At 44.7% G+C, this 23676-nt stretch overlaps 1 protein-coding gene across 2 annotated transcripts in view; it reads left to right on the plus strand.

Annotated features, from left to right (window-relative positions):
* Positions 1 to 23676, plus strand: part of LOC115078705 (vomeronasal type-2 receptor 26-like) — a 163133-nt gene that overhangs the window by 122747 nt on the left and 16710 nt on the right. Inside the window, exon 3 of one of the 2 annotated variants that reach the window (XM_029581681.1) lies at positions 21117 to 21344. The exons of the other annotated variant lie outside the window; for it this stretch is intronic. Within the exon in view, the coding sequence (XP_029437541.1) occupies positions 21117 to 21344 (228 nt within the window). The remainder of the gene's footprint in view (positions 1 to 21116; positions 21345 to 23676) is intronic. 2 annotated transcript variants of the gene reach the window in all.

Below are 23676 nucleotides of genomic sequence, written 5' to 3' on the forward strand. Positions count from 1 at the left end.
GTGTTCCACCCTCCAATGCTAGACACTGAGAACCACTTCTTGTGCTAGGCTGAAGGTTCTGTGAGTTTTAATAAAAGCCAGCATGGAATCAAACTCCAGCTGCAGAGGTTGCTTCTTGCTAGCAGAGACATCAAGATCCTCCATTAAGGCAATTACCCTTTGAAATTGACTGTAGTTTATTTATTTATTTATCAAATTTTCTATGCTATCAGTAAGATGAGCCATCACAACGGTTTACAAATTGTAAAATACATAAGATAAAACATACAATGTTAATAATCAGTTGTATTTAAAATAGCAATAATAATAGCAATAATAAGAGAAAACAGTAACTAAAAATAAAAGCTAAAATAATAATAAAGTCAAAGCTAAAAGAATAAATAAGTACTTGAGTAAAAGAAATTGACAGTAATATAGACGCTATCTAATTTTCCCTCCGAGTATGCCTTGTCAAACAGCCAGGTTTTTAAATCCCACTTGAACTTCTTAAAATTGGTTTGTAGTCTCACATTCATCAGAAGTGTATTCCATAGTTTAGGCCCCGCAAGCAACACAGCTCATTCTCTGACTTGGTTCAAGTGTGCAGAGTGTACGGCAGGTAATGACAGTAAGCCTTTATTGGCAGATCATAACTTTCTTTGGGGCACATGGAGTCTGATGGCCGCATCTAGCCAGTCCATTTGATCGCCGTGTATTACTTTATGTAAAGTGCAGAGTATTTTACATTTAATACGGGATTCAATAGGTAACCAGTGTAGAGCTATCAGAATAGGAGCAATATGGTCACTTTTCCTATTGCCCTTTACGATTCTTGTCGCTGCATTCTGCAGGACCTGTAAAGGCTGAACAGAGGAGGCTGGGAGACCTAGGAGTAATGAGTTACAATAGTCCGGACTCCCAAAAATCAATGATTGCAGGACTGTTCTAACATCATTTAGAGATAATAAAGGTTTTAGATGTTTCAACATCATTAATTTGGCATACCCTTCCCTTACTTTAGATGATATATGTTTCTAACAACTTATTCTGGATCCATGATGACTCCTAGGTCCCATATAAATTTGGCTAATGTAAAAGTGTTATTATTTTGTAATGTTATCATTCTTGGACTCCTGGGTGAGGCTTTTTTCTCTAAGAGAATGATTTCTGGTTTTTTTATATTTAGAACCAACTTCTTTTGCGTGAGCAGTTGCTTAATGATCTTCAGGTACATTGCCGTGAGTTCATATGCAGCAGACAAGCAAGGTTTCTCAGACACATTTACTCCTGGGTTACCACATTGCTCTTTTGCTGTCTTTCTGCTGGGAGCATTACTTGCTTCTAAAGCAGAGTTAACAGAAGTCTGTCTAGGCACAGATTTTACTGATTTTGGTTTTTGCCCCTTGTTGCAGGAGAAAAAGTCCTCAGAACATTTTAACATTGCAGGTTTTTTATCAAAGGTCAATGTATGTACTCCACAATCCATACAAGTCTGAGAAGCAGGATTTCCACAAGTGCACTGCGCACACTCCCACATGGCAGGATAGGGAGACCCACATTTCTAACACCTGAAAACCCCTGGTGGGGATGTCCTAGGCAGTAGGCATGTGCATTCGGATTGACCGCATGTGTAAAACGCAACTCATATTTTTTTTTTACTTAAAAAAAGGATTCGACATAAACGATCGGATTTCCCACATATCCAACATAGATATGTTGGATATGTGGGAAATCGCGATTGTTGAGCCAAAATAAAAATTTTAAACCCCCTCACCCTCCTTAATCCCCCCCCCCCCCGACTTACCACAACTCCCTGGTGATCGGGCGGGGAGCGGGGACGGCCATTTCTGCAATCCTTGGTGAGAAGCATGTGACGTCGCGCCACGTCGAGTGACGCGGCGTCACGTGATTCCCGGCTCGTTCGCGCCGGACGCTCGTTCGGCCCAAAAAGAACTTTTGGCCAGCTTGGGGGGGTCAGGAGGCCCCCCCAAGCTGGCCAAAAGTTCTTTTTGGGCCGAACGAGCCGTCCGGCGCGAACGAGCCGTCCGGCGCGAACGAGCCGGGAATCACGTGACGCCGCGTCTGAGTGACGCGGCGCCACGTGATTCCCGGCTCGTTCGCGCCGGACGGCTCGTTCGGCCCAAAAGAACTTTTGGCCAGCTTTGGGGGGACCTCCTGACCCCCCCAAGCTGGCCAAAAGTTCTTTTTGGGCCGAACGAGCCGTCCGGCGCGAACGAGCCGGGAATCACGTGACGCCGGCGTCACTCGACGTGCCGCCGACGTCACATGCTTCTCGCCAAGGATTGCAGAAATGACGTCCTCGCTCCTCGCTCAATCGCCGGGGAGTTGTGGTAAGTCTGGGGGGGGGATTAAGGAGGGTGAGGGGGTTTAAATTTTTTTTTTGCACATATGTCCATATACCCAACTCATTGAATTTTTTTTATGTCCATATTGACCGCAAGTGGGACCCACTTTCGGACATAAGAAATATGAACATAAAATTTTGCTCTGCACATCCCTACTAGGCAGTACTTGCAAACCCAGGGAATAAATCTTTTACTGCGTTTACTAGACAGGTGGTGAATCTTGGAACCGGTGCTGCAGGGATGGTATGGCCTTGTCATTCAGTAAGGGTTGAGGACCCAGCTCGGCTGAAGAACCTCCACAGGAACTGCCCAGGACTCCAGGGGCAGACCAGACTAGGGGATCTTCAGCCTATACCAGCTTCCTTCCCCACAGGTTGTATCTTTGGGCTCTGGTGACCGGCAGGACTTGAACAAGGGAGGAATCCTATGGCTGGACTGGAGACAGAAGTCAGGCAGGACTGAATAGGAAGGCTGCAGGGCTGGAGGCTGATGTCTGGTGGGTCTGGAGCTCAGGTAGGAACCAAGGTCTGGGATGCAACACTGGAACAAGACAGGGGTTACTAATACTGGCAAGCTTGAGACAGGAGGCTTGGGAGCCAAATAGCAAGGCTTGGAACAGGAGGGCTTGGGAGCCAAATATTAAGGCTCCCAAGGGCTTTACATAGAACTTATAAGAAGACAGTGATAAAAACTTCAAAATTAGCAAAGAGGCTTAACATAGGAACTTAAATAGTAATTATAGGTAAGCATAGATAACATTGGGAGAAATGTTTGGGAGTAGAAGCAATAAGGAAAGATTGGGAGGAAGAGGGAAGGTGGGAGGGGAAGGCGAAATTGCATAGGTTGCAAGGGTTTATTTACAAGATATACATTTGTGTGGGTATATAAATAATAGGGATGTGAATCGTTTTTTGACGATTTAAAAAAATCGTCAGATATTTTTTAAATCGTCAAAATTCGTTAGTCACGATACAATAGAAATTCCCCCAATTTATCGTGAAAAATCGGGGGAGGGGGGAGGGCGGGAAAACCGGCACGCCAAAACAACCCCTAAACCCACCCGACCCTTTAAAACAAATCCCTCACCCTCCCGAACCCCCCCAAAATGTTTTAAATTACCTGGTGGTCCAGTGGGGGGGGGGGGGTCCCGGCGCAATCTCCCACTCTCAGGCCATCGGCGCCATTTTGGCTGCCACTAATATAAATGGCGCCGATGGCCCGATAAAAAAAAAAAACCCACCCGACCCTTTAAAATGACCCCCTTAGCCTCCCACCCCAAAAAAACCTTTTAAAATTACCTGGTGGTCCAGCGTGAGCGCGGGGAGTGAACTCCCGCTCTCAGGCCATCGGCTGCGTTAATAAAAATGGCACCGATGGCCCTTTGCCCTTACCATGTGACAGGGCAAAGGTAGTGCCGGCGCCATTTTGAATACTGGCAATACGGCCCGAGTGCAGGAGGTCGCTTCCGGACCCCCGCTGGACTTTTGGCAAGTCTTGTGGGGATCAGGAGGCCCCCCCAAGCTGGCAAAAAGTCCCTGGGTGTCCAGCGGGGGTCCGGGAGCGATCTCCTGCACTCAGGCCATATTGCCAATATTCAAAATGGCGCTGGCGCTACCTTTGCCCTGTCATATGGTAAGGGCAAAGGGCCATCGGTGCCATTTTTATTAACGCAGCCGATGGCCCGAGAGCGGGAGATCACTCCCCGCGCACCCGCTGGACCACCAGGTAATTTTAAAACCTTTCTTGGGGGTTCGTGAGGGTAGGGGAGGGTTTTTTGATTATCAGATTGGGCGCAGCCGATAATCAGAACTCAAATCGGGCTGGGCGATAAAAATTTTAAGATTTGGATCGGAACAGGAACCAATAAGATTCCGGTTCCGATTCACATCTCTAATAAATAATGACATAATGGATGGATTTACAAGATAATTGTGACTGTGAGAAATAGACATTATATGCAAGACCATAAGTTTAGAACTGAAGGATCTATCTGGGGTAGGAATGTGGGAAAGTGGTGCATTGAGGGAGGAGGAAATAGGAGGGGAGGAGAATTAAATGGGACTGTGGTTAGGCTGGGAGGAGGAGAAAGGAGAAAAAAGGTTAAGGGGGAGGGGAGAGAATACAGTCAGCAACAAGGATAGTGTTGAGAAGCACTATGAGTATACTTTGGTGATGAACACTATGAGTATGCCTTAGTGAAGAGCCATGTTTTGAGTTTGCGTTTGACAATTGCTTGTTTTTTTATTGTAAATATTATTATCCTTGTCTTAAAAATTGGGGGTAACTGCATGGACTTACCCTTAAGATAAACTGGAGGTAACCTACAAGGCGTGGTAGATATTACCAAAATTATTCAGAGTAGTTAAATCACAAGCAGACTGTGATACATTGCAGGAGGACCTTGCAAGACTTGAAGATTGGGCATCCAAATGGCAGATGAAATTTAATGTGGACAAGTGCAAGGTGTTGCAAATAGGGAAAAATAACCGTTGCTGTAGTTACACAATGTTATGTTCCATATTAGGAGCTACCACCCAGGAAAAAGATCTAGGCGTCATAGTGGATAATACTTTAAAATCGTCAGCTCAGTGAGCTGTAGCAGTCAAAAAAGCAAATAGAATGTTAGGAATTATTGGGAAGGGAATGGTTAATAGAACGGAAAATGTCATAATGCCTCTATATCGCTCCATTGTGAGACCACACCTTGAATACTGTGTACAATTCTGGTCGCCGCATCTCAAAAAAGATATAGTTGCGATGGAGAAGGTACAGAGAAGGGCAACTAAAATGATAAAGGGGATGGAACAGCTTCCCTATGAAGAAAGGCTGAAGAGATTAGGACTGTTCAGCTTGGAGAAGAGACGGCTGAGGGGGGATATGATTGAGGTCTTTAAGATCATGAGAGGTCTTGAACGAGTAGATGTGACTCGATTATTTTCACTTTCGAATAATAGAAGGACTAGGGGGCATTCCATGAAGTTAGCAAGTAGCACATTTAAGACTAATCGGAGAAAATTCTTTTTCACTCAACGCACAATAAAGCTCTGGAATTTGTTGCCAGAGGATGTGGTTAGTGCAGTTAGTGTAGCTGGGTTCAAAAAAGGTTTGGATAAGTTCTTGGAGGAGAAGTCCATTAATGGCTATTAATATTATAGCATGGGATCTTCTTAGTGTTTGGGTAATTGCCAGGTTCTTGTGGCCTGGTTTTGGCTTCTGTTGGAAACAGGATGCTGGGCTTGATGGACCCTTGGTCTGACCCAGCATGGCAATTTCTTATGTTCTAACCATAAGATGCTTGCTTGGAGGACTGGATGGACCCTTTGGTCCTTTTCTGCTTTCATTACTATGTTACTTTGTTACAACGTAAATTGAAATTTCCCTTTCCTCTCTTCAGAGAGCCATGGATTGTTCCTTCCCATTTTTCAGTCACCCATATCATGGCGTCTTCATCTAGAATTCCTGTTGTGAAACCTGGCCGTGGATATCCGCGACCAGGCTCCCCTTCCGTTACCCGCTATGCCGTGAGTTCGCCGGTGACTTTGCTTTCCTGGGCTGGGCCACAACAGGGCCTTCCTACGGCGTTCTCCACATGAGTGAGACGCCGCCGAGTGCTACCACTGACTCTGCCCTCTAGGCACGCGCGTGCGCCAGAGACCAGAATTTAAAGGGGCCATGGCGCAAAACATCGGCCCTTCCCCCCAAGTGATGTCATCCACTCAGGCCTATATATAGGCTCATTCTAACCTTACTCTTTGCCTTAGCAACAGGTCTGGTGTGCTAGTTGCTGCTTTTGTTCCTGATCCTGCTCATTCCTGACATCGTGTTCCTGATCCTGGTCCTGCTTGTCCCTGCCTCGGTGTTCCTGTTCCTCCTCCACTCCGGTCCTTGTCTTCCTGGTTCCTGACTTCAGCTTGTCTTTTGATATCTCTTGTCTGCTGCCCGTCCTGATCCTTGGCTTGCCTCTGTTTCCTGCTTGTCTGCCGCCTGCCTCGACTACTGGTTCATATCCTCATCTTGCACTGCTGCGGCCCACCATGACCACTGGACTACTCCCAGTTCTGCTACACTCCGCCTGCCTCATCCCAGATCTCACTTGTTCATTGCTTCACCAGTAGACCACACCTAAGTCCAAGTGGCAAGGATCCCCAAGGGCTCCACCCAGGTAGACCTCGGACTTCAAGTGTTGAAGCTCCAGTTGGTCTCCTGGTCTTGGTCTGCCTCCTGGCTACGGACTTTGCTGTGGGCCTCCCCCAGTGGCTCTTCAACGTCTCTTAGCTGGCTCAAGGATCCACGACACAACAATTCCTTTCCACTGAAAAATATTTCTTTCTGTACATTTTTTTATATTTATGAAGCATTTGAATATCTCTTAGGGATGTGTTTAAAACAAAGTGTAAAATGCAACAAATGAGTCCATGTTTGTTTCATTCATGCTCCCCCCAAAATGAATGAAGGGGTGCCTAAGAATTTAAACAAAAAATTATCTCACTTGTTTATGTTACCCACTCATACCTATTGCTCATTCAAGTGTAGGGCTGTAATTATTCCAGGACAACCTACAACATTCTCTTCTCCATCTCCATTTAGTTGAGATCTCTATTCCTCTATCCCAAAGTGTCATTCTTGATCCCAGGCTATCTATGGTCCCAAATTAAACTTGTTATCAGGAATTCTTTCATTATAAAATCCTGCATCACTTAAAACCTTTTTAGAACCTTTTTCTCCCCAATTTTTGCACTGGGCTTCAGCATTGATTCTTCCTAACCTAGACTACTGTAATTTATTCTATGTTGGTCTTCCACAGAACAGATTTTGTCCACTTCAAATCATTCAATCTCTGCTTCTTGCTTACTCACTGGAACCCTGTCTGTGATCACAATTCTTTGGTTCTCAGATCCTTGCATTGGTTGCCAGTATAATAGAGGCTTTGATACTAAACAGAAGTCACAATCCATTATTTACTTTATAAAGTTTCTTCCCCATGGATCGACTCTATTCTGTGAGTACCCACTCCTGGTCACTCTCTTTGTTCCTCCAATCAGTTCTTGTTAGACGTCCCTTCTCCTAATTCAGTCTGCCTATGTTTAGCAAATGAAAGCTCATGTTCCATCTTCCGTCCCAAGTTATGCAAGTCACTTCCAACAAGTTCTCAGGCTCACCAGGGACTCAAAAAGCTTTAAGAAACTTCTGAAATCTAACCTGATTAACGAAGCTTTTGCTGTTCTTTGTTAGTTTATTTCTCTAGTTCCATCTGATATTCTTGGATAGTTTGCACTATAAGAGACAACATGAATGTATATTTTGTTTGTTGTTAATATAACACTTATTTCTAAGGTGTTTTGTATCCTACTCTGAAATTTGTTGGAGGGGTTGGTAACACATATTTTGAAATAAATAAAAAATAAAACAATAGCAACCAATTCTTGCCTGTGTGGCATAGCAGCCGTGTCAGAGCTGAGGCAGTAAAAATGGTAGGAGGGCAAATCATGATGAAGCATTTTGTAATCAGTCTTACCAATAGCTTCCATCTGCATCAAGTAACCGTGACTTAGTCCTACTGTGAAGACTGAACCTGTTCCAAGAAAATCCATTTGCTTTGTTTCATTTAGCAGAGAAGGATGCCTATTCAGATGCTCTTTGAGAGTTTAAAAATGTTTTATAAAAAGTAAGCTTTGGCACTGGAAAAGGGATTTTCTGATCTTTTTTGCTATTGTCAGAGTCACTGGCCCTTCCTGTGTTCACTGGGGGAAGGGCAGGAATGGGGTGGAGACTGAAGCAGTGACAGTGATCTGTCTCTAGCTGATGTAGCAGTGAAGTCAGGCAGGGTTATTATTTGCAGACAGATTGAAGGGAAGAGAAGCACAGCTTCTCCAGCATTCTTGGTTCTGTTTCTAACTCAGTGTTTGACATCTTTAGGTTTAACAATCATCTTTAAAACCACAAATGATTGATTAGACCGGAAGACCTCATCAGCTGTTGAGGGACTTTGTCAGGCTTGCTGATGAGGTTATAAAAAACAAAAAATTATTTTTTGCCTAAAGATAGATTTTTCTGGCTTTTGTTTTTGGAATTAGTAGTGATATCCTTTATTATTGTTTAGGTTTCCCTTTTTCTATGATTTTGATTACTGATTGGGAACTTATAGGCTCTTTTTTCCTGACAGACAAATGTAAGCCATCTTTGACAAAGAGATTTTTACTGTACCATACATTGCCCCTGCTCCCAATATATCCAAAACTTTGTTCCTTACACCAGGATTTGAGCCATACATTGAAGTTATCAATATGGCTTAGCCTCTCCTGCCTCTTTCCATGAACAAGTAACACTTCTGAAAAGGAAATGGTTGTTGCCATGTGACTAATCTGCTTCGCTTGAGACTGGAAATCTCTCTGTACCGCTTGGATTCTGTTTCTAGCGAGGTCGTTGGTTCCAAAATGGATGATAATATCAACTTTAGAGTCTTTGCTTTCTTCTTTGATTGCTATCTGAATAGCATTTTTGCTGGCCGATGATCCTGGAAGGCTTTCAACTGCAGTGTTTCCCTTGAAAAGAGTTCCCAAATTAGTGCCTCTGATGACAGTCACCCAGCACAATGAGGTTTTTCCTTTGGTTATTGATTGTATTATGGAATTTCTGTATGTATTGGGTTTCTTCTTTCTTTTCAGATACCTCTTCAATCTCTTTTGCATGAGCTTCTTCATTATCTAATACAGAGAAGGCATTTTGTACTGGTGTCTCTTGACAGTGTGTGTCTCCGTATCACAGGTCTTAATCTACCAAAGCCTACTGTAATCCTGTTGTTTTTTGGGTTCATTAATGCCCTATGTGAATGTGGGGGTAGACATGTTGGCTGCACAGTTGTGAAGAATGGGTGTCTGTGAGTCACAGATCTTGTTCTACCTGAGCCCACTGGAAACCCCTTTCTCCTTGACTTTTGTTTTTCCTGTGGTAATGGGGAATTAATTCTTAAATACTGTAAAGTAGGTGAAACTTTCTTTATTGCAGCTAATTCAGCTTTAACTTCAGAGAGCTCCTTTTTCAAGGAAGAGAGTTCTGAACAAATGGGGCAAGTCCTAAGTTTCCAGATGATGTCCCTCAAAATAAAGGCTCCACAATAGTTACATTGGATAGTAGGGATGTGAATCGTCCGATATATTTTAAATCATCAAAAATCGTTAGAGGCGATATTTAATAGGAATTCCCCCGATTTATCGTCAAAAATCGTAAATCAGGGGAAGGGGGAGGGGAAGGGGGAGGGCGGGAAAACCGGCACATTAAAACATCCCTAAAACCCACCCTGAACCTTTAAAATAAATCCCCCACCCTCCCGAACCCCCCCAAAATGTCTTAAATTACCTGGGGTCCAGTGGGGGGGTCCCATTGTGATCTTCCACTCTCGGGCCACGGGTGCGTTGATAGAAATGGCGCCGGCGCTACCTTTGCCCTGTCATTTTGCAAAATGGCACCGGCTGTACGCCAACACGATTCGAGTGCAGGAGGTAGTTCCCGGACCCCCCGCTGGACTTTTGGGAAGTCTTGTGGGGGTCAGGAGGCCCCCCAAGCTGGCCAAAAGTCCCTGGGGGTCCAGTGGGGGTCTGGGAGCGATCTCCTATGCTCGTGACGTCGGGGATAGGAACCAAAATGGCGCCGGCTCTACCTTTGCCCTGTCATATGACAGGGCAAAGGTAGTTCCGGCGCCATTTTCTATCAACGCACCCGTAGCCAGAGAGTGGAAGATCACAACGGGACCCCCCCACTGGACCCCAGGTAATTTAAGACATTTGGGGGGAGTTCGGGAGGGTGTGGGATTTATTTTAAAGGGTCGGGGTGGGTTTTAGGGATGTTTTAGTGTGCTGGTTTTCCCGCCCTCCCCGATTTACGATTTACACGATATTTACAAAAACAAAACCGCAATGATTCGATTCCCTCCCCCCCCCCCAGCCGAAATCGATCGTTAAGACGATCGATCACACGATACACATCTCTATTGGATAGTCCTCATTTTGGTAAATTTATTTGATGAATAACACCTGAGGAATGACCAAATTTCCAAATTATCTTGTTACCAATTATGTTTTCAGGCATAATTCCTGGGGTGGGTGGGAGTTTAACAGTTAACACTTGGCCTGGGGTGTTCACTGGACACTGTATCTGCTGTTGATTTTTAACAGACCCTCCCCCAGATTGTCTAGCTATGTTAAGCCTTTTCCTTAGCTTTTTCCTAGAATATGTAGTTATGGCTGTCTCCTTGAAGTTCAAAGCACACCTAAAACTTGATTGCCCCCTGCAATGCACTATGACTCACCCACCCAAAGCTGAAGAGTCTGCTCCCTTATTTATTTATTTTTTTGCTTAAACAAATACACAGCAATATAATGCAGCAATATCAATATCTAGGAGAATATAAAGAATCTCTACACCAAACACAGAAAAATATTTATTTATTTATTTATTTATTTATTTATTTATTTATTTAATTAAAGGTTTTTCTATACAGAGGTATGGCTAGGTGCCTTCACCCCGGTTTACATGAACAACAATTAAATACATTTGCTAGTAGATATTTAACATTTAACAGTTTAACATTTAACAGATTAACATTTAACAGATTAATATTTAGTAGATTAATATTTAACAGCTTAACATTTAATAGAATAACATTTAGTAGTATCTGAGTCGGGTGGAGAAAAAAAAACTTGATGCAGTATCTGGTAGTATTTTGAACAGGGTCTGTCAGATAGGTGGACGGGGTAAAAAGGAAAGTAATATTGTAAAACAGCAAGAATTATCGAAAAGTCTTGTTTATAGTGACAGGAGTCCTAGTTTAAAGGGGTGAAAAAATATAAGCAAGAAGCCCTCTCAAATAAGGATAAATTAAAACTTTTTTGTTGCTTAGCTCTCCCCAAGAATCTGTAGTTGTGCTGTCTTCTTGAAGCTCAAAGCAGACTGAAGCTTTGTTTTCAGTTATTCAGTTTTTCAAGACCATAAAAGTCAGGGCCCTCACTTGCTGTTTGAATCTAATTACCCTTTATGCCTTGCCTTTGAAACAGAGAGCAATGTTTGAGTATCAAGCGTATTGGTTTAGGGTAGTAATCGCCACATCAGTAAGTTACCCCCATGGCACTCTTTCTTTCATTTTCATCCTATAGACTTAGGATCCACATTTTTATCCCGTGCCCTTTTGAATTCTTTCACTGTTTTGGTTTTCATCACTTCCTCCGGAAGGGAATTTCAGGCATCCACTACCCTCTCAGTGAAGAAACATTTTCTAACATTGGTTCTGAGATGTCATCCCTAGAGTTTCTTTTTGTGACTCCTAGTTCTATTGATTTCTTTCCAATGGAAAAAGTTTGATGTCTATACATCATTAAAACCTTCCAGGTACCTGAAGGTCTGTTTCATATCACTCCTACACCTCCTCTTTTCCAGGGTGTACATATTCAGATCTTTCAGTTTCACTAAAGGGCTTTCTGATAGTGACCCTACACTATTTTGGTAGCCCTTCTCTGAACAGCCTCTATCCTGTCTTTATCGCTTTTGAAATAAGAGCTCCAGAACTGAACACAATATTCCAGGTGAGGCCTCAATAAGGACCTGCACAAAAGCAGCACCACTTCCATTTTCTTACTGGTTGTTCCTTTCTCTTTGCAGCCCAGCATTCTTCTTGCTTTAGCTATTGACTTGTCTCATTGCTTCACCATACTCAGATTGCCGGACACTATCATCCCAAGATCCCACTCTTGGTTTGTGCACATCAGCCTCTCTCCGAATCCATACAGCTCTTTTGTATTACCACATCCCAGATGCATGACTCTGCACTTCTTGGCATTGAATCCTAGCCACCAAATCTACAACCACTCATCAAGTTTTTTTAAATCACTTTTCATTTTCTCTACTCCTTCAGTAATGTCCACTCTGTTGCATATCTTGGTATCATCCGCTAATACTAATAAGAAATGGAGACGATGAGTGGTATACAGTAGCAGGTATAGACTACAGTAGTAGATAGTATAACGCTGGTTACATTCATGGAACCTTGTGTTACAGGACTCAATCGAAGAGACTTAACAAAAAATTAATTTTGACATATGCATCGTTTATTCACAGTTGCTTGAAGCGAACAGATTTTTGGTCCCTCGACATGCACCATGTTTCACCAGATGGGCTGGGTCAGGAGGGACAGAAGCCCAATGAATGAATAGTAAAGCTGGTTATGTAGGAGTGAAGAAAATGTAGAGGAGCACTGGATGAACTTATTTATTTATTTAAAACTTTTATATACCGGTATTAGTATGCAAACATCATACCGGTTTACATTGTAACTAAAAGACTGAAAATAAAATTAACAGGGCAGGGAAGGGGGAGAGAGTAAATACATAGTGCAGTAAGTATTGAAGCATCAACTTTGAACGGTAGCAGATAGGTTAATTACAAGGGACTATATACAATGTAGTTACAAGAGACTATAAACTATACAACTTAGGTGTCGCCTATGAGAGGATTGGTGATAAAGGTTGAAGGGATGAAGGTAGAGGGAAGCAAATTAATCTGGGTATGCCTGTCGGAAGAGCCAGGTCTTTTAGTTTTTTTTTTTTGTTTTTTTTTTCATAGATTTAATTTTCCACATAGTCTTCTGTCCTCACTCCCCATTAACTTATAACAGTTAATGGGGAGTGCAGCAGTGTCTCGTGAAGATTATTGTTTTCCAAATTGACAGCAAATGCTGGGGGACACAGAGCCACCATGAATATGTCTTTCTTTGGAACCACTCGATAGCATCCCCAGCACTTTGCATTATTTATCTCTTCAGCAATCCTTTTTTCTACTTGACCTTTGCTTATTAGAATGCCCATACATCTTGAGCCATCCAGGGCCACCCATATTGATGTGTAATCAAATCTGCGGTTTCCAGAATCCCTGATGTCTGCCTATCCTGAAGTAATGATCTCATTTGAAGAACCTTTCTCTGATGTGTGTGGTTATCACTATCTTGCAAATCAGAATGATGAAGAAGGTCTCTGCAAGAATCTTAGTCGAATCTAAAATGAATTTTGGCTCAGTGGTAGTATTAAAGGTATTAAATAAGTGTGATACTGCATCCACTCTGATATTCTTCTCAGGAGGACAGAAGACTATGTGGAAATTAAATCTATTGAAAAATAATGAGCATCCAGCCTATCGTGGCTTGAGCCTCTTGGCTTCTTGGAGATAAAGAAGTTTCTTGTGATCCATCATAACAGTGAAGAGATGTTTGACTCCTTGCAAGAGATGTTGCTATTCTTTTAAGGTAAGCTGCAGCTCTCTGGGGATAAAGCACCCCTTTCTCAATGGAGAAGGTGTCCACCTCAAATAAAAGAGTTTGTCTGGGTTGGGATGCTAGAGGACTGATGTGGACTTGAAGGCCTCTTTAAGTCTTTCAAAGTCTCAAATGGTGTCTTTAGGTCAATATTTCAGGGTGGCCCTTTTGTGTTTAATAGCTGTCGGCGGCACCGTGAGCGAAGAATAATGAGGAATAAATAGGTTGTAATAGTTCATAAATTCTAAGAAGCATTGTAAGGCCTTGAGTCCACTTGAGGGGCCATTCTCTGATGGCCACTAGTTTGGTAGGGTCCATCTTCATACCTTGAGCAGAGGTAATATAACCCAAAAAGGATAGTTCAGACAACTGAAAGGAGTATTTCTCCAGCTTAGCATATAGTCTTTTTTTCATGGCGCTATTGGAGAACCATTCTCACTTAGGAATGATGTTGTGCGAGACTCCAGGAAAATATTAGAATATTATTCAGGTATATCAGAATGCATTTTTGCAAGAGGTCTCTGAAGATATAATTTATGAAGTTTTGAAATATGGCAGGAGTGTTGACTAATTCAAAATGGCATAAAGAGATATTTCTCCTGTCCATCGCATGTATTAAATGCAGTCCCATATCTGATTATGATGAGATTGTAGGTTTCTTGAAGATCCAGTTTAATATAGATCTTGGTAGGGATGTGAATCGTGTCCTCGATCGTCTTAACGATCGATTTCGGCTGGGAGGGGGAGGGAATCGTATTGTTGCCGTTTGGGGGGGTAAAATATCGTGAAAAATCGTTAAAAATCGTTAAAAATCGAAAAATCGAAAAACCGGCACACTAAAACCCCCTAAAACCCACCCCCGACCCTTTAAATTAAATCCCCCACCCTCCCGAACCCCCCCCAAATAACTTAAATAACCTGTGGGTCCAGCGGCGGTCCGGAACGGCAGCGGTCCGGAACGGGCTCCTGCTCCTGCATCTTGTCGTCTTCAGCCGGCGCCATTTTCCAAAATGGCACCGAAAAATGGCGGCGGCCATAGACGAAAAAGATTGGACGGCAGGAGGTCCTTCCGGACCCCCGCTGGACTTTTGGCAAGTCTCGTGGGGGTCAGGAGGCCCCCCACAAGCTGGCCAAAAGTTCCTGGAGGTCCAGCGGGGGTCAGGGAGCGATTTCCCGCCGCGAATCGTTTTCGTACGGAAAATGGCGCTGGCCGGCGCCATTTCCGTACGAAAACGATTCGCGGCGGGAAATCGCTCCCTGACCCCCGCTGGACCTCCAGGAAACTTTGGCCAGCTTGTGGGGGGCCTCCTGACCCCCACGAGACTTGCCAAAAGTCCAGCGGGGGTCCGGAAGGACCTCCTGCCGTCCAATCTTTTTCGTCTATGGCCGCCGCCATTTTTCGGCGCCATTTTGGAAAATGGCGCCGGCTGAAGACGACAAGATGCAGGAGCAGGAGCCCGTTCCGGACCGCTGCCGTTCCGGACCGCCGCTGGACCCGCAGGTTATTTAAGTTATTTGGGGGGGGTTCGGGAGGGTGGGGGATTTAATTTAAAGGGTCGGGGGTGGGTTTTAGGGGGTTTTAGTGTGCCGGCTCACGATTCTAACGATTTATAACGATAAATCGTTAGAATCTGTATTGTATTGTGTTCCATAACGGTTTAAGACGATATTAAAATTATCGGACGATAATTTTAATCGTCCTAAAACGATTCACATCCCTAGATCTTGGTATCCTGGAGACAATCAAAGAGTTCAGAAATAAGGGGTAATGGATACTTGTTCTTTACAGCGAAATAATTTAGGCTGCTTTAGTCAATGCAGGGCCTCAAAGATCCATCCTTTTTGGCGCAAAGAAAAAAAATGTTCCTGCAGGTGACAAAAAGTGATGGTCAAAACCTCAATCCTTGTTTTCTTTAATCTACTCAGTCATTGACTAGGTCTCTAGTACCGACAGAGGGTTTGCCCTATTAAAGGCTGTACTTTTTCTGGCTAGAGGACAATAAGGCAGTCATACAGTTGATAAGGAGCAGGATATTGGCTTGGTTTTTTCTGAATACATTGTGAAAGTCCACATAGGCCCAAGGGAGACCAAGTTGCATTGCGAGATCCGACTCTGCAATGACAATAGAAGGGGTGACTGGATTGAGGCAATGCTTTAGGCAGTATGGGTTCCACGATTTGATGTCCCCTTTAGACCTGTTCACAGTAGGACCATCTCACTGGAGCCAGGGTAAACCCATGACTAGGGGGTTTACAGAGCCCCTTAGGATATAAATTGAGATTCATTCATGATATAGGAGACCAACCTTGAGGGTCATGGATTGGGTCAGTCATGATACTCTCGGGCAGCAGCTCTCCATAAAAACAAGGAGATTAGGCTCACACAAAGGAGTTGGTCCACAGGACTGGCAATACAATGGACCAGAGTCTCGTCAATGAATTTGCCTGCTACACCAGAGTCAGTCAGAAGCTTCTGGATAACAGTCTGGAGGTAGACCAGAATGGTTATCCACAAAAGGGATCATTAGTTGAGGGACCTAGAGATGCCTCCCCACCATTCCTAGGCAATGGATGTTTTACGGCCTTAGGGGGCAAACACTGATATGATGCCCAGAAGCAGTACAATAGAGGCAAAGGTTTTTAAGCCATTGTCAATGTCTCTCATCCTCCATCAGGTAGGAATGGCCCATTTGCTTGGATTTATTCTGAAAAACCGAAGGATTAACTTTTTTGATTGGAGTCACTAGCAGAAGCTGGAGCCTAGATGCCAACCACAGTGCCACATGGGCTTGGCCTCGCACATGAGATCTCTCCTGGAAGCAGATGTCAGTTTGGGTGCAGATGGTAATCAACACATCCAGAGACATAAGAATCTCTTGACCAGTAAGTTCATCCTTGATTTGTGTACTAAACCTTGCCAAAACACGGTTGTCAGGCTTTCATCGTTCCAGTGAAGTTCCGCTGCCAGGTTCTGGAACTGAATAGCATACTGGCCCATAGTCTGTGAGCCCTGGCAGAGAGGAATAAGGTCAATCGCAGCAGAGGAGCAGCCTAGTTCCTCAAACATTCTCTGGAAATGTGCCATGAAATCAGTTAAATTGTTAAGCAAGGAGTTATTGCATTCCTAAAGCAGGAAAGCCCAAGCCAAGGCCAGACCAATGAGGAGTGAGATAAAATATGCCGCTTTAGCCCAGTCTGAAGGAAAACTGGCAGCATGCAATTCAAAAACTATCTAGCACTGATTCAAGAATCCCCTACAGGCCTTTGGACTCTGGTCATAGCTGGGAGGAGGTGCATGGTGAATAAATGCTGCTTCAAAGAGAGGTTGTGGCACCGGAGGAGCCGGAACTGGAACTGGAGGCTAAACAGATGAATTCTGTGATGGAAGGGTATCCATGTGCTGAGATAAGGTTTGCACTTAAGTGGTAACTGCTGGACTTGTAAGGCCAAACCTTGCAAAAGCTGAAGTGCCAGTAAGTCAGTGGAGCTCATGAGCTTCACGATCTGTCACACTGGGGGGTAGTGAGCCCTTGTACCACTGTTAAGATTTATTTCTTTTGTTTTCCTGCTACCTTTTCTGCTCCTTCCCCCCTTCATGATGTCTCAGGATGTTTATGCCACTCGTTTTACCCTTTTACCCCTCTCGTGCCTCTGGTTTTTTAAGCCTTTGGTGCTCTTGACATGCTTGAGGTTGCTCTGCTCCTCTGGTGGTTCCTTGGAGAGCTGCTGCCACTACTCGTAGACTTATGCCCGTTTACAGATTCTTACACTATACACATCACTCAGAATAGGCTGCATTGCTTCCCCTTTTGCCTTTAATGGGAAAAGAAAAACATATAAACAAAATGGATGTGACCTATGAAATGAAACAAAAATATTATCTCTGTACATGCCTAATAACTCTATCAAATCACTTCCTCTCCTTCCCATTCCTCTTCTCTTAGGTATAAATATTTTGGTACTTAAGTCTAATGAGGTTTTTGGCAACCCTTCTCCTTACTGTCCCTTTTTGTCTATTTCTATTAAGAGATGCTGCCTTCATCACTGAACTCAATACTCCAGGAGAGGTCTGAATAGAAAGAAAGGCTGAACTTCTGCCCTGTGCATACCTATCTGGGATCACATGAATTCATGGGAACAATGTATTTATCCAAATGCAAACATCAGCTAATCTATAAGTATCCAACCTGGATTAAATGAATGTTACAGAGCATAAACAGGAATATGGCTGATGCAATGTACTTAGACAAGAATGACCAATTACACATTCTATATGTTAAAATTGTTTTTGATGTTGGGGAGCGCTAGGAGAGCGATCCCACTCCTGGGAGATGTGTGTGCCCTTGGGCCGTGGCTCGACGCCAGAGAGGTCTGAAGAGGTGCCGCGGGAGGCGTGGCATGCCCGAGCATGGGCCGGACGGAAGCAAGCTGGAGTGAAGACTGGAAGACAGGCCCTCCTCCGGACCCGCACGCTTCGGAAGACCCAACAATGCTATGTTGGTCTTGTGAACAGTCCTCCGACCGTTCCCAGCCCTTTCGGACCTGCCGCAGGGTACGGCACGAAGCGGCAGGCCGGATGGAGGCCAGGGCAGCGAAGACTGGAACATGGAAGCAGACGAGACTCAGGCACGAGGTACAGGAAGTGCAGACGTAGACTCAGGCATGGATACTGGAAGTGCAGACATAGACTCAGGCACGAGGTACTGGAAGTGCAGACGTAGACTCAGGCACGGATACTGGAAGTGCAGAAGTAGACTCAGGCACGAGGTACTGGAAGTGCAGACGTAGACTCAGGCACGGATACTGGAAGTGCAGAAGTAGACTCAGGCATGAGGTACTGGAAGTGCAGACGTAGACTCAGGCATGGATACTGGAAGTGCAGACGTAGACTCAGGCAAGAGGTACTGGAAGTGCAGACATAGACTCAGGCATGAGGTACTGGAAGTGCAGACGTAGACTCAGGCAAGAGTTACAGGAAGAAGAGACGAGGAGTCCGGAACGAGGTGTGATGCATACAGGAGACTCAAGGGCGAGGTACGAGACTGGCAACATGGAGCGCCCTACACAGCCCGCCCGTGGGGCTTGTCACGGACCACAACAGGGGTTGCCCCAGGATACCAGGCTTTCAGAGAGTTCAGGAACAGGATAAGGCTTTCTCACAAACTCAGGAGTGAGGTGCATGGCTTGCATCACGAAGCGCCCTACTCAGCCCACCCATGGGGCTGGTCATGGACCACGACATGGCTTGTCGCGAGGCACCAGGACATCTTGAAGACACAGGAACGAGGTGCTAGTTTTCAGGAGATTCAGGAACAGGGTAAGGCTTTCTCACAGGAACGAGGTGCATGGCTTGCATCACAAAGCGCCCTACTCAGCCCGCCCATGGGGCTGGTCACGGACCACGACATGGCTTGCCGTGAGGCACCAGGACATCTTGAAGACACAGGAACGAGGTGCTAGCTTTCAGGAGCTTCAGGAACAGGGTAGAAGCAGGTTGCTGCACTCCAGGCAGCCTATAGCAGGGATGCTGCACACCGGCAGCCAATGCAAGGGTTGCTGCACACCGGCAGCCTAAAGCGGGGTTTGCTGCACACTGGCAGCTAAAGGCAAGGGAAGCATCATCAGAACTGGAATACGGGTACTGGATTGGAAGACAGGCCAAGGGCAGGAACATGAACAGGCAAACATCAGGGCTGGTACATCAAGCAGACATCAGGACTGGAACAGCAGGTAGACATCAGGACAGGACGAGGAGCTCCGACAGAGAACAAGCAACACTGGACCTTGCAGAAGGCTGGAACATGGACAACTCCTGGAGCAAGGATGGTAGGATCCCAGGAGTGACCAACTCCTTGCGAAGGCAAAGTTAGACTGAAAGCTGAGCCCTTTAGTAGGGCTGATGATAACGCCCAGGGAGGGGTCAGCAGAGGGCCACACCTGGCTGGCCCTAGAAGAGGAGTAGAGAGTCGTGCGCCTGCGCCCTAGGAAGCTGGAGAGGCAAGCTGGAAGCTGGTGGCGTCCTCCCGGCCACGTGGAGAATCCAAGGAAGCCAGGCAGGCGGCTTAGTGGCTCCCAGCCGCGAAGCCTGAAGCAGGATGGCAGAATTGAGGTAAGCTGGCTGCAGGCACCGGCAGGGGACTGCCCTCTGCCGGGCGAGGACCTGGGCTGAAGCAAGCACCGGCAGGGACTAAGGACCCCGGGGAGCCTGCAGAGCGTCGGGGAACACCGGAGCGGTGGTAGTGACCCAGCCGCATGGGAGAGCTCCCGGTGGCCCGGACTGCAGCACGGGCACCAGCAGGGACGCCCTCCCTGCTGGCCAAGGATCCCGGGCGTGGCAGAGCACGCCGGGGAGAGCCAGAAGCAGCAGTGGGGATCCTGACCGCGAGGGAGAGCTCGCGGCGGGTCAGCCCCGCTGCAGAAGGCGGCTGGAGGGGAGCCTGGAGGCCACGGAGAGACAGACGCGATGGCAGCAGCGTCAGCGGCCCGACTGGCCGCACGAGGTAAGAGCCTGCGCGCTCCTCGCGGGCGGGATCGCAACATTTAATTTGATTAAATAAAATTCTTCTTTATAGTTCTGTGTTTACTGAGTACTCAGACTTAGTTTTTGGGTACTTGCCAGGTTCTTATGGCCTGGATTGGCCACTGTTGGAAACAGGATGCTGGGCTTGATGGACCCTTGGTCTGACCCAGTATGGCATGTTCTTATGTTCTTATGTTCATGTTCTCCTGTTTTAATTATTAAAAAAGAGAATTATCTTATTTATAGATTACTTCTCATATATTGTCTGTGTTAGGAGAAAACTGCACCATTGTGCTCCTATTTTACATAATAAAGAAAGCTGCCCAAATAACCATTAATGTCTCATAAAAAAACAAAAAGTGCCGTCAGTTATTAATTCTGCTGACTACACCAAGTTTTAAAGCTCAAGATATCCAAAAGGTTTAGGACTGCTCTTTGGCATGACCAGACTTACCTAGATAACTTCCCCAGATAATGCTGAATATCAGTGTTACCCAGCTAAGTTATCTGGCTAGGTTAGCATCGCCCTGGAATGACCCTGGAACATCTCTGATCTATGTGGGTAAATCATATCCATCTAAAAACTTATCCAGATAAATCAACAGCAGTTGCACTACAGGAACTGCAAATCCCACTCTTTCTCTGGCTAAGGTCTGAACTGAGTTACACAAACTATTTAAATATGGAACTCAAGATTCCTAAATTTAAGACTGCAATTACTTATTTTACCAACATGTAAATGCTTGTTAGGTGCCTTGTTCTGAATATCAGTGGTAAGAACCTATTTTTTCCTATCGTGTCTCCACTCCAATAGCATTCCACTCTTTGAATTCCAAGGAGATAATTTAGAAGCCTAATTTAAAATATAGATGCCTAAATCCTCTGGAAATTAACCCATAATTAACTATTTCACTCAAAACTTGGGTTGATTGCTCTTATTTTTCCTTGTTTTAAGATAAACCGATACATGAGAAATCTTCAATTCAGAACTTCAGCTGGTGATTTGATTATCTTTGATGATGAGGGGAAACTGCAAATTCAATTTCACATCATAAACTTTCTGATCTTCCGTAGAGGAATTGTCTTGAAAAATAAAGTAGGAACATTTAATCCATTTGCTCCTCGGGGTCAGCAACTCCTCATCAATGTGAGTGCCATAGGATGGAGTCCAAAATTTACCCAGGTAAGAAATATGCACGCATCCACTTTTCCAAAAGGTTCACAAACCAGACTTTTTTTTTAAATCAGTAAAATATGTCCTAGGTCTTCAAAACTGTTCTGTGAACCTTTTCTAAAAAAATAAAATATGAACTCTATGAATCAACAAACCACATTGGAATATCAATATGTCTGTACAATCCATGGTTTCTATAGTAGTCAAAATCAGAGAAGATACTAAAAAATTGGAAAACTCACTTTAAATCTGTCAGACAGTTTCCAGATTTAGTTGATAACTTCCCCAGCAAATTATAAGAAAATCCCCACATTTCCAAAAACATGATTCTTTGAAATTATCTGGTTTTGATTTGAAATTAAATTTCTTGTACATGGGAAATATATTTAATAGAAACATAATAAATGAAGGCATAAAATTAATCCCTTTATATCTAAGTTTTAGGGATAATATTAGCCAACAGTCATTCAGAAGCACATGCCTCTGAAGTATACTAAGAAGCACATCTCTGAAGTATACTAAGAAGTAGAGATGTGAATCGTATGCCCGATCGTTTTAACGATCAGGTTCGGATGGAGGGAGAAAAAAATCTGATCGTTAGAGATGTGAATTGGAATCGGTTCCGATTCCAATTCACATCGTTAATTTTTTAGTGAGGCCTGAACAGATAAAAAAAAACCCCACCCCGACCCTTTACAAATGACCCCTTTGCTCTCCCACCCTCCCGAACCCCCCCCCCCCCCAAATATTAAATTACCTGGTGGTCCAGTGGGGGGGAGGGGGCCCGGTGCGATCTCCCGCTCTCAGGCCATCAGCGCCATTTTGGCTACCACTGATGAAAATGGCGCCGATGGCCCAATTAAAAAAAAACCCCACCCCGACCCTTTACAAATTACCCCTTTGCTTCTCCCACCCTCCCGACCCCCCCGAAAAACCTTTTACATGTACCTGGTGGTCTAGCGGGGGGTCCGGGAGCCATCCCTTCAATCATAGCCTCGGTGCTGGTGCTGGACTGTATCACCTTTGCCCTCACTTTGTCACAGGGAGCAATCGGCGCCATTTTGAAACCAGGGGTAATTTGTAAATTGTCGGGGTGGTTTTTTTTTTTTATCGGGCCATTGGTGCCATTTTTATCAGTGGTAGCCAAAATGGCGCTGATGGCCCGAGAGTGGGAGATCGCGCCGGGACCCCCCCCCCCCCCCACTGGACTACCAGGTAATTTAACATTTTGGGGGGGTTCGGGAGGGTGGGGGAGGGTAATGGATTGGTTTTAAAGGGTCGGGTGGGTTAGGGGTTGTTTTGGTGTGCCGGTTTTCCAGCCCTCCCCCCAAATAATTCCCGTACTCGATTTAACGATTTTTCATGATAAATCGGGGGAATTCCTATTGTATCGAGTTCCTTACCAATTAATGACGATTTTAAAATTATCGGACAATAATTTAAATCGTTAAAAAATTATTCACATCCCTACTAAGAAGCCCATGCCTCTGAAGGATGAAATAAGTTTCATATGTTAAGTGTCTCAAGTGCACATGCCCCTTAACTTTGTATATTAGTTCCTTTGCATATCTAATCCTAATCGAATGCAAATAGCTGTAACGCTGCCTGTTGACTCTCCTCTCCTGTACTTTTGTATATCTTCCAGTTAACCCCCTCCCATGTTCATTGTAATTTCCTTTCTCAGTTATTTGTAAACCGACATGATGTGTCCTACGAATGCCGGTATAAAAAAGTTTTTAAATAAAATAAATAAAATAAATAAAATAAATACTAAGAGAACAGGAAAAATGCCTGTGAAGGATAATGAGAGAACAGGAAAAATAGAACATCCCAGTAGAGAGGATGTAATAAATGCCAAAATGGACCAGGTGTCTTTAAGTAAAGTGCAGAAAGATTCCAAATAACCCCGGCAGCTGATGAGCAGGTTGTTAATACGAACAAAAAACATACTTTGAAATGTCTGTATACAAATTCTAGAGGTCTAAAACATAAGATGAGATAATTAGAGTGCATAGAACTGGATGAAGAGGTGGATATTAGAGATGTGAATCGTGTCCTCGATCGTCTTAACGATCGATTTCGGCTGGGAGGGGGAGGGAATCATATTGTTGCCGTTTGGGTGTGTAAACTATCTTGAAAATCGTTAAAATCGTGAGCCGGCACACTAAAACCCCCTAAAACCCACCCCCGACCCTTTAAATTAAATCCCCCACCCTCCCGAACTCCCCCCAAATGCTTTAAATTACCTGGGGATGCAGCGGTGGTCCGGAACGGCGGCGGTCCGGAACGGCCCCCTCAATCGAATCGTGTTGTCTTCAGCCGGCGCCATTTTGCAAAATGG

Source organism: Rhinatrema bivittatum, chromosome 16 (genome assembly GCF_901001135.1).
Source record: "Rhinatrema bivittatum chromosome 16, aRhiBiv1.1, whole genome shotgun sequence".
Lineage (NCBI taxonomy): Eukaryota > Metazoa > Chordata > Amphibia > Gymnophiona > Rhinatrematidae > Rhinatrema > Rhinatrema bivittatum.